This window comes from Entelurus aequoreus, linkage group LG16 (assembly GCF_033978785.1).
Source record: "Entelurus aequoreus isolate RoL-2023_Sb linkage group LG16, RoL_Eaeq_v1.1, whole genome shotgun sequence".
Lineage (NCBI taxonomy): Eukaryota > Metazoa > Chordata > Actinopteri > Syngnathiformes > Syngnathidae > Entelurus > Entelurus aequoreus.
The window spans coordinates 26,751,552-26,763,894 of NC_084746.1; the positions used below are offsets into that span (position 1 = coordinate 26,751,552).

The 12,343-nt window shown below is 36.9% G+C and overlaps 1 protein-coding gene across 3 annotated transcripts in view; it reads right to left on the bottom strand.

Moving 5' to 3' along the window:
- Positions 1–10,653, bottom strand: part of LOC133630774 (serine/arginine-rich splicing factor 11-like) — a 14,063-nt gene extending 3,410 nt beyond the window's left edge. The window contains exons 1-8 of one of the 3 annotated variants that reach the window (XM_062022499.1): positions 10,341–10,653; positions 7,815–7,948; positions 4,163–4,281; positions 4,009–4,089; positions 2,033–2,070; positions 1,827–1,960; positions 1,688–1,757; positions 1,494–1,613 (exon numbers count right to left, since the gene is read on the bottom strand). In XM_062022499.1, coding sequence (XP_061878483.1) covers positions 1,494–1,613; positions 1,688–1,757; positions 1,827–1,960; positions 2,033–2,070; positions 4,009–4,089; positions 4,163–4,281; positions 7,815–7,948; positions 10,341–10,462 — 818 coding nt within the window. In that variant the 5' untranslated portion in view covers positions 10,463–10,653. Of the gene's footprint in view, positions 1–1,493; positions 1,614–1,687; positions 1,758–1,826; positions 1,961–2,032; positions 2,071–4,008; positions 4,090–4,162; positions 5,428–7,814; positions 7,949–10,340 lie in introns of those variants that run through there. The other 2 variants (XM_062022500.1, XM_062022501.1) reach the window with 2 other exon arrangements.
- Between the last annotated feature and the right edge of the window lie 1,690 nt (positions 10,654–12,343).

Consider the following 12,343-nt stretch of genomic DNA (forward strand, 5'->3'; position numbering starts at 1 on the left):
AAGGTTGTAAAAGTTTCAACTACAATTCTAAATAAGATGTCAAAAGCAAACTGAAATCAAATACACACAGCTTAAAGATTGATCAATACCTATTTAGATTTAGTAATACATAAATATGATGATTTATCAAAATATAAAAGAAATACACCTGAACAGAACGCTCATGATGGTTACACCAAAAAGTAACGCTATGAATCGTGTTTTTCCAAGTTTTTGGGGCATTTTTACGCTAATTCCAAGCATCTCTTTTTTATTATCGTTGATTTTAAATGGTCAAACTAATGCATATTATATATGCATGCCATAGTAAACAAAAACAAAAAGTCATATTTATTTTGATTGTTACATTTTGAAGTACATTTGTGCAGGTGGGTGCGAATGTACCCATTACCAGAGCTGTACACATACATACATATATATACAAATATATATATTTTTTACAGGCATGATGGCGCGTCGTCATCACATCGTGTCATTGCTGGTTTTACGAGCAGAGGAGCATGTTTGGCAGCGCACAATCACGGCGTACTTACAGTGTGTAGAAAGAAAAGGGAGAATGAGCGCATTTTGGTTTAAAAACTCATGATAAAGGTGAAGTTATAACACTAACTCCCACAGGAAGAGGTGCTTTAAGACATGGCTAGCCAACTAGTGGCTAATGTCCATCCGCAATCAGCAGTGTTTTAGCTACTTCTAAATCACTAATCCTCGCCTCCATGGCGACAAAGTAAGTTTCTTACAAGTATCATCCCTGCAGGACAAGGAATAGCTAAACATGCTTCACTACACACCGGCATCACAATGTAAACAAATGCCATGGGTGGATCTACACCAGACATCCACTGTAATGATACCAAGTACAAGAGCGTATCTAGTCGATACTACTAGGATTACATCAATATTTTTTTTCTTTCTTTCTAAAAATTCATATTATGTTCATAAACTCAGGACACATGAGAACTTAAACTATGACCAATGTATGACCCTGTAACTACTTGGTATCGGATCAATACCTAAATTTGTGGTATCATCCAAAACTAGTGTAAAGTATCAAACAACAGAAGAATAAGTAATTATTACATTTTAACAGAAGTGTAGATAGAACATGTTAAAAGAGAAAGTAAGAATATATTAACAGTAAATGAACAAGTACATTAATAATTCATTTTCTACCACTTGTCCTTAATAATTTTGACTAAATAATAGAATGAGAAATGACACAATATGTTACTGCATACGTCAGCAGACTAATTAGGAGTATTTGTTTGTTTACTTACTACTAAAAGACAAGTTGTCTTGTATGTTCACTATTTTATTTAAGGACAGATTTGTTCTTTGATTGCAATAAGAAACATGTTTAATGTACCGTAAGATTCTTTGTTAAAGCCAATAATGCCATTTTTTGTGGTCCCCTTTATTTAGAAAATTATTGAAATACATTTTGGTACCGGTACCAAAATATTGGTATCGAGACAACCCTAATTAGCACCCACCTGGATCTGCTTCTGGAGCGCCGGCTTCGGTCTCGGGAGCGGCTCCGCCTTCTGCGTGGGCTTTTGGAGCGCCGCCTGTTTCTGGAAATGGAGCGTCGTCTCGACCTGCTGCCGCTTCGCCTGCAACATCACAACTTTACTTCTGCACGTCCAAACTGACACATGACGTGTGCACCCGTCTGCCTGATCATTACCTGCGTCTGGACCTGGATCTAGACCTCCTCCTCCTTGACCTGGAGCGAGATCGCTTCTTCCTGCTCTCATCTGGCGGACATGATGGGGATGAGTCCAACTTGTGACTTACACAAACAACACAGAGCGCAGCACACTTACTTCCTGGTTCTATAGCGGCAGATATGAGCGACTGCGCCTCTCTGACTCTCTTCATGGCTTCCTCCATTTCCTTGTTGGCAGCGTCGGCTTTGAGACCGGCGCTGAGGTTCAGGCCTGCTGCCAGAGGGTTGAGTCTGCAAACAAAGAGACGAGGATTGTCTGAATTCATTCCCTGACAACTCAGGAGCGCCTTCTAGTCAACTTACTGAGGATCCGTCATGAGCTTCAGCAGTTGATCAGCAGCCTGTAAGACACAAAAAGGGTTGAAAGTTTGGTTTGCCAGGAATAGAGGGTGAAAAGAAGATATGAATATGACACACATGGCATGCAAATAAGCCCCCTAGTGGCTGTGAACATCATAAGGAATGACATCATGGCTGCTATGATCTTCTAAGTGTAGTGTAATATGATCCCATCTTCAGGTAGGTCTGCACCATTAGTACATTTTTTAGACCAACTCATGTTTTTTCTGTGCACACTCAAATTATTTCTTATAAATCAATGTTTTTCTCCTCTTGCATCAGCATACACTTTCCTTCTCCTCATCAGGGAAACTAATCCAAAAAAGTTAGTTTGCAATAGTGGGCCACGGAGATTAGGGGCCTCACACACAGACGTGTGTGTGTGCCTGTTGTGTGACCAGGAAAACGAGAGATTTGTGAAAGAAATGATTTGAAAAAAGGTTGCTTTGTATCCATTAGATTAGTGAGAGAGATCATAAACGTATGTTTATATACATATACAGTTAGGCCCAGAAATAGTTGGACAGTGACACAATGTTCATGATTTGGGCTCTGCATAACCACCACATTGGATTTGAAATGAAACAACTACAACGGATTTGAAGTGCAGACATTAAGGTTTAATTCATGGGGTTGAACAAAAGTATATGATTAAACATGTTGGAATTGTAGCTATTTTTATACAAAAGCTCTTCATTTCAGGGGCTCAAAAGTAATTGGACAAATTAACTCCACCTGAAGTAAAATGCATGCGCTGCCCTGCCCTATAAAAAAAAACCACACACCAGTTTTGAGTTGGCTGTTCTCAAGAAGTATTGCCTGATGTGAACAGAATGGGTGATGCAACAGGACAATGACCCGTAAAAGTAAATCAACCACAGAATGGCTTAAATAATACACAATACGCATTCTGGAGTGGCCCAGTCAGATTCCTGACTTCAACCCGACTGAGATGCTGTGCCATGACCTCAAGAGAGCGATTCACACCAGCCATCCCAAGACTATTGCTGAACTGAGAAACTTTTGTAAAAAGGAATGGTCCAAAACTCTTCCAGACCAAGTCTGATCTGCAATTACAGTGGATGTTTGGTTGAGGTTATTGTTGCCAAAAGAAACTCAACCAGTTATTAAATCCAAAGGTTCACATACTCTTTCCACCCTGCACTGTGAAGTGTTCAATAAAAAATTAAAACATATTTTTTTTGTGCAGTTCTAATTTAAGCATACTGTGTTTGTCTATTGTTGTGACTTCGATGAAGAGCAGAACACATTTCCTTTATTAGTTTTCAACTAATTTGTTCATATTGTCATTTTTATGTTTGCATCTGAAAGGTATTGAGGGTAATCCTTACTACCATTTTTAAGGCTATTTAGGATGCCCCATGTTGTTCTCATGTTTTTGTTCCTGTCTTATAAATGAGTAATATTTCTTACATGTTCGTAAGATGCTGGTTAGCTTGTTCTTATACTTTCTGAACATATATTGTATGCCTCTATAGACCTTTGTGTTATAAATGTTCTATATTATGTATTTATGTTACAAGCATTTTTCAGTACCTTCGTCATCCATGGTTGATTGTTCTTTTGCTTCTTAGCAACTTGTTTCCATGGACAATGTTTGTCATTAAGTATAATGAAATAATTTTAAAAAATATATGTTTGCATCAGCTACATCATTGTCACTGTACTGTACTATGCAACAAACATGACCAGGTGCAAAAACCTAAGGCATTGAGTGAACAGTCTTTCTTCCTAATTAAGGCGATGGACGAGGACAATAAAAACGCACCATACTAAGTCAACATTATCCCGTTCATTCGATTATCCTCACAGGCCTATAGGCAACAAACTCCCCCTTCACTGCGGATTAAATGTATTTAACTGTGCAGTTTGCAGCAATGCAGTTCAAATTTACTGACATACACCTATTAAGTTTTCACCTGAGGATTCATGTTGGGTCCAGGGAATCCAAACGCTGCCATCGCATCCATGTTCAGACCAGCAAACGGGTTTCCTCCCATCTAAAAGAAAACAATCACTTTGATTCAACTAGTCGCCTTTCGGCCATGCGATTCCCAGCAAACAGCATCTTACAGCTTGATTAGGAAGGGGGTTGGGCGTGGGTAGAAGTCCTCCTCCGGGTAGGAGCCCCGCAACGCTGTTTGCCGGCACTAGCAGCGGCGACAAAGCTTTGGCCTCATCTGGGATGACGCCTGCACGGGAACACAAACCAGCATTAGTACGGGAGCACCACCTTTTTTTGTGTGTCAGCATGTCCAAGCAACGTCTTCAATAAAAGTGACTTCAAAGTGGGGTGTTGTTACCTTCTAGGTGTACAGACTTTGCCTGAATTCAACAAATCATGTTTGCAGTGACACAACTAAAGCTGGCATACATCACACTAGTCCAATGAACACTGCCAAGAATGTATCACCTGAACGTGTTTGCTAAGTCATGAACCAAACGTGAGCAAGCCCAGCTCTTCTCCAATTGGCTGTGAGTTTCATTTAGACGTTTACTGAAACAAGCGACTCACTCACGGCGGCTTCGCTACTAAAAAGCACACACAGAGAAAAATCGGAGATACAAACAAGAGAGAATTTTAGGGTGTTTGCCAAGAAGTCTACACAATGTCTTTTTGCTGAAATGAAACAAGAAAAACATGACAGTCAGATAATCCACATGACCCTGCAGTAACATCCTTACCTGTCAATCAGTGCAGTCCCATTAAGTCAGGCTGCAGCTCTAATATATATTGTCATTTCACTGCAGCTTATTTAAGTGCTTGCATGTTTCTTATGTTAATTATATTTTTCAAAAAATATCATCTAAAATAAAACAAAATGTGGTTAGTGGGAAAACAAGTGACACACCCTAAATCTACTAGTTGCTGCTTTAAGACAAGATTCATTGTTTCCAGGTTTTATAAGATTCATTGAACACAAGTTTTACATAATGAGAGGAATCTCTTGTCACCCCAAATGAATGTAGGTCTAGGTTCTGGTTTAGCTTTTCCCAAATGACATTTGATTATTTAAATGTATGATTTGGGGCTAAAAGGTCAACTTCCTCTTCAGTTTTGTGACTTAAGTGAGCATGAACAAATCCCCCAAATCGAAAATATGTTGCTGCTTACCACCAGTGAACAGTGGCGTTAAAGTTAATACACTGCCCCCTTTACATTTCCACTTACTCTAACAGACAGACATTGTGGACACACACATGACAACATGTAAACAAAAAAGAGCACACTGGAGAGAGAGAGAGAGAGAAAATGGCTGCAGGAGACAAATAAAGTTGGGTGGTATTTTCTGCAGGACCTTTTCAGTCTACGGGACTGGCTGAGCCAGGAAAAACAACTGTAAAACACAACAACAAAAGAAGACCACTGTTAAATGTTAGAAAGTGTACCAACATTGACAAGTCGGCCGGGCATCTCAGACAACTTCAGTGCAGTCTGACCATTACGTTAACTTGTCTCGTTAAACCTGTTTGTAATCTAGACAAAGATCACCATGTAAGTCTTCACACAGCTGACACTCAAGAGAGTTTGTATTTTTACAAAATGTCACTGTACATATTTTAACAAAATAAATAGAATAATTATTTGGTTGTTTAGTTTATTGCTGGGTGCACTCACTCTGGGATAATTATCCTATACTATGCATACACAGTTAAAATAAGTGGGTGTTAGAAATAGTCAAATGAAGTTAAAAATAAAAAAGCAATATATTGCAAGGATAGAATCCATTATTTTATCCTGTACTATGCTGATGCACGATTAAAATAAGAGGGGACTAGAAATAGTAAAATTATGTAGAAAAAGTTATATACCAAGAATAAAACCATAATTTTTTAGGAAAAAAATATTTCTGACTTAAGCTATAATTGTTTAAATTTCCATGTTTGTCAATGTAGTGGTTGATATTAACCTAGTAATTATAGAAAAATACCTTAATCTAATTACTCATAACACAAGATGTACCATGCTTACACTAGTCAAACCAATCAGGCTTTAGGTGTCAAGTGTGACATGATTTGCTCTTTTTAATTTACAGATGTGCATATAAAATGACAATAGAAGAAACGTTAAGCGTGTGGTACTCTAACCAATGAATTATGTAACCTAAATGTCTAGGCGAGAGTGCTTTCTTATTAGACGGAAGTTTCAATTTAAAAGAAGAGAAAGCAGAGACAAAGGCATAAGAAAAATGGGCGGGACTTGAATGCTTCCTGGCTTTTGCCAGTGTTTACAGTCCCCTGTTGGCGGGCAGAGGACCACTTTCAGCCATCAACCCGGGGGCTGCTTTTGCCTTCTTCACTACAAAACCACACACACACTCGCGCAAAAACACACACACATGCATACACAAATGACAGAGAGAAGTTTAACAGAGGATAGTCCGGTATGGATGAGAACTTCAATAAAATTATTACTGTACTATATAGTTCAGCACCCCCAGTTTAAATTGTTTCAACTTATATAAATGCAGATTTTAGTATATTGATGTTGTGTTTTTAAATCTAAAGTTCGGGAAACATAAACATAAAATTGCATTGTCACAGTAGGGTTGTGTGATATAGACAAAATATGACAAATGACTTAAATTTGGCTGACTATAATATAGTTTTTAATACTATAATTATATTGTGATAATGCATGTTGATGACACATTCTAACCGAGTCCTGCAACTTTGACGGCAACGAGCAAACGAACACTGCAATGTAACATTCTGCTAGCGGCTAACTTGCCTCCACAGTGCAGTCAAGCCACTTCTAAATCAGTAATCCTCTCCTCTATGGCAGCGACAACATTTATTTTCTTGAAAGTGTTATCCCCAGATGACAAGCAATGGCTAAATATGCTTCACTACACATCGTAGGAAGTTATGCTAACCAAGCCAAGCTACAGTCCTTGACGTAAACAAAAAAGAAGGATCAATACAGATACAGTAAGGGTACCAAGTAAATTATTATTATAGGGTCGATGCTACAGTGGTGGTTAGATCAATACTTTTTATTATAAAAAATATTTTGTCATTTTTGTTATCGTTTACAAATTGAGGAAATGGGTCCCTAGACAAAGGAGGAATTTACAGGCAAAAGCCAAAGGATTTAAATCAGAGCCAATTTAAGGAAATCATTTAAATATGTTATTGCTATCGTTACACAGCCATGCTGTTTTTTTGTCAGATTATAATTGTAATCAAAAATGTAGTCATTAAATAATCTTTAACAAATTATGTATCAGTATCAGCACTGGTATTATCAATACTGCCCGGTAACTACTTAGTATTGGATTGATACCCAAATTTGTAGTATCTCCTAAAACTAAAGTATTCAAACAGAAGAATAGGTGTTTATTACATTTTAACTGAGATGTAGATAAAACAATGTTACAACAGAAAGTGACCAGAAATTAACAGTAAATCAGCAAGTAATTTATAAAAACTTTGACAAAATACAACCGGGAATTATGCAATATGTTGCCGCATATGTCAGCAGTCAATTTAAACTAAACAAACTGCCTTTCTAAACAGTTTTGAAATGCTTCTATTATCATTTATATGGCAAATATATTGTGATGTATATCAACATCGTAGGAGGCTACTATCTATCTATCTATATATATTTACAAATCCAGATATTAACAACATAGATTTTAGATCATATCGCCTATCCCTATGTCACAGTGTACCAAACAAATCTGTTGAATCACATGCAGGTTTTAATGAGGAGACAAACCGTCAGCAAACGGGACCACGATCAGTGCTCGGTCCACAAAAAGAGTGTTTGTCAGATGTTGGGACACGCCAACAGATTCTGGCTCCTGGAACTTCACAAAACACACCCGTGACGTCACGGACATGGGGGAATCACTGAGGAAAAAGGAAGAATATTTGATTAAATCACAGGACATAGTAATATATTGGCCTTTTCAAATTAAAACATGAAATGCACACTTGTTCATTAGAAACCAAGCAATACGTACAGTGAATAGGAGCAATAATTGATAGTAAACTATCATAGAAACCTCATTAAAACAAAAATCTCCAAAAGCCTCTCAATTATAAACCAATAAGCAAAACTATACCTCAATGAAAATGCACTCCGTACTCTATACTGCACCTTGGTACACCCATACCTTACATATTGTGTTGAAGTATGGGGGAATACCGGTACTTACCACAACACAATTAAATCCTCTGATCATATTACAGAAAAGAGCAGTGCGGATCATTCACAACGTTGTTTTTTTTAGAACATACTCATAATCTGTTTATGCAATTAAAGTTGCTCAAATTTGATGATCTTGTTAAATATATTACATCAATAATCTTATATAAAGCATTTAACAAACTATTGCCACCTAATCTACAACGTTTTTTTAATAACACGAGTGCAAACATTTTTGTGAGTCTGTATGTGGAGTACAACTATGGAACAAACTGGACTTACAACACAAGCAATGCCAAACTATTAATTGATTTAAACTATTATACAAACATCGGGTCTGGTTAAAATATAGAGATGAGGGTCTGTAATTTGACCTGCTGTTGTACTCTTTCACAAAGCGTGCTCAATGTTTCCTTACCATTGTTGCCATGTTGTCCATTACCATTGTTGGTATTTTGTCTATTACCATTGTTGGCATGTTTATTCCTCCTACGTTGTTGATACAAATTATTGTTACAGTGTAATAATTATTGGTACCTGTGGTAATGCCACCATGATACAATGTGCATTATAATCCTTAAACAAAGTAACAGTGAAACTCAATGTATTAATCACTGAATGAAGAACTGGGGGTGGGATTAAATACATTATCGTCTTTTCACCCCCTTTAAAGGGAAACTTCGGTTTTTTTCAACCTGGGCCCTGTTTTCATAATTTTTTCTGTATATGTGAGTGCTGCATAAAACATTTTTTGAGGTCGCGCCAGTATTGAGCAGGGCAGGCAGCCTCCAGCCCAGCTAACGCTCGTACACAGGGCAACTGGCTCTCGTCAAAATTCGGCCTATAAACATGCATTTTTTTCACACTGACAGGCTCAGATAGTTACAATGAGTGTCCGACAACATACTAGAAAGGAGAAATTAACGTATGTCTCTACCTTTAGCTGGAGATCGCTGCTTGTTGTGAGCTGTGTCCAAATCTCACCACGCTACAAATCTCGTTCCGAAATCTCGCGATAACTCGCGACAAAACACCGGTGGAAAAACAGTTACCTGACTGAGGTGAAGAGAGATGACTGAAGTGATTTTCTGTTGGATTACCGAAGACTGTTATTTTAGTTTTATAGAAAAGTTTGTTTGTTTGTCTGTCATGGCTGAATTTTTGGTCAGGTAACTGTTTTTCCACCGGTGTTTTGTCGCGAGTTATCGCGAGATTTCGGAACGAGATTTGTAGCGTGGTGAGATTTGGACACAGCTCACAACAAGCAGCGATCTCCAGCTAAAGGTAGAGACATACGTTAATTTCTCCTTTCTAGTATGTTGTCGGACACTCATTGTAACTATCTGAGCCTGTCAGTGTGAAAAAAATGCATGTTTATAGGCCGAATTTTGACGAGAGCCAGTTGCCCTGTGTACGAGCGTTAGCTGGGCTGGAGGCTGCCTGCCCTGCTCAATACTGGCGCGACCTCAAAAAATGTTTTATCCAGCACTCACATATACAGAAAAAATTATGAAAACAGGGCCCAGGTTGAAAAAAACCGAAGTTTCCCTTTAAGGCAAAACTGGACCATCATGCTTACATACTGTACATTACCTTTTGCATTATATTAATTTATATGGCGGATTGTCTACCTTGTACTTTGTTTATGTAATTGCCTGAAATAAATGAATATATGTTTTTTTTTGTTTTTATAAAGCTGAAACAAACGTGCTTTGATTGCGGTGTTATTTTAGTAACACCTTTGTTGACCTTAGTGATGTACATACTCGTATTTTGTACTTTTTTTATTAACTTATTGCAATTCTACGGTTCGGCTTCTAAATGAAAAGAACCCATACATTCTTGCTACTCGTGATTTAATAGCTGATGCACACGTTGAACATAAACAATTACATTAAATCGCAACAAACAATTCGCCATTTCGAACGCAGCGTTTAGCTAGGTTAGCTAGCCGAATCGTGCTTCCACTAGCTTTAGCATGCTAGGCCGTGTGTTACGTTTTGAAGCACATTTAACTCGAAAATTAAACACAATGGTGGAAAAAAAGCTATCGTTAGTGGATTTAAGCCAATAATAAACAGCATGTTGACTTACTCTGGTGGGAATAACTTGAGTTCTTCAATGGTTCCCAGGAAACCAAAAAGTGCTCTCATCTGCTCAGATGTTGTACTCGGCGACACATTAGTCACCTGGACTACCTTCGTCGTGTAACTCATGTTTCCGACCAAAACGACAACACTAACGTCGAATCCTTGGTTTTAGTCAGACTTCTAGTGACCTGGACTTAGTGACTTGGTAGGGAAACGCCTGAGTTTGTTTAGTTGTTAGCGCGCTAGCTTGCCAATTGGTAGAACAACGGACTACCAGCGTCTCGCGGACATGTTGAGGAACTGAATGATGCGTTCCGGTTTATGATGGAAAATCGGAAATAGCAAACTGCGGGTGGGAAAACACGATTTGCAACGCCCACTGGGTGTCTATATTATATTGCTGTGGCTGCCCCTTTTATATAAAATAATCTAAACCGGTTCAAATGTATCACCAACATGACATCAGTTTGTCTTTAATATGCACGTTCTTACGACATTTGGTGTGTACTAGAACCAAGTCCAGTGCATGTGGCTCACATTAACAACAACTTTCCCCTTAGTTACTGTATTGATTGTTACATTTAGGCATGTTATGTATTAGGATAACCGTTTTAGCTGTTAAACACTGTATTGCGTTGTGTAACATCAGTGTTGTTTGATATTCCGAGGTGATCCGAACGCGCCATCAATAACACCAGAGTATGAGATTCAAAAATGGAGGATGGCTTTCACCATAGATAACTTATGTACAGATGCCGTATCGACCGCTAATTTCTATTGGCGCTGACAAGCCGTAGGGCTGCCATATTAACCCGGTAAACATCTCTATCTAGTGGCAGGATCAATGAAGGATCAATGAAGTGTCACCACATTTAATCATACATGAGTAGATGCCGCATTGGGTGCTGTGGGGCAGGAAATTCAGCCGCCATCTTGAACCGGTATTCTACTCCTCTGAGCAGCAGAAAGAACAAGGAACAACACTAATGCAGAGTGTTGTGCTGCATTCGCTTTTTAAAATATATGATTTATTTAGAATTTTCTATTTTTAAAACAACACATATACAGCAGTATACATTCCTCCACCATCTCATCTTTGGCAGCTTAGTCACAGAAGACCATGCTAATTTACGCTCTTGGGTCAGACACTGATTTCGATTTGATGTTTAATTTTTAATTGTATTTCTTTTTTTCTTTTTTAATGGTACTTTAATTATTATTAATAGTTTATTGCTTATATTTAAATAGTTTTGTCATCATATTTTAGTCAATTATTAGTAGTATATTTTCAGTTATAAGGAGTGTTGTAATTATATAATACACTTATTTCATTATAATTTTAACATTTTAACTTGATGTTTTGTTGATACTGTATATATTGAAATGTTGGCAATGCAAAGGCCCACAAAACAGGGGGAAGGAGACAACAACAAGACACATTTCAATAAGACTAATATCAATAATTAGAGGGAAAACAAGAAATAAATATATATATATATATATATATATACATATATATATATATATCTATATATATATATATATATATATAGATATAAATATATATATATATATATATATATATATAAATATATATATATATATATATATATATATAGATATATAAATATATATATATATAGATATATATATATATATATATATATATATATATATATATATATATATATATATATAGATATAGATATAGATATAGATATAGATATATATATATATATATATATATATATATATATATATATATATATATATATATATATATATATATATAATACACATCACACACACCCACATAAAGTTAAGTAGTATGACAAAATTAAATGAAAATAATAATAATATAATTAAATTTAATTAGCATGCGCCACTACCATGCCCTGGAACGTATGTTTAGCAAGTAAACTGAGAATTTTAAGTTGATCAATGGGGTGCGCCTGAACAGCAGCGGCAGCATCCAGGCTCAAGGAATCAACATGTTCCTGAAATGAG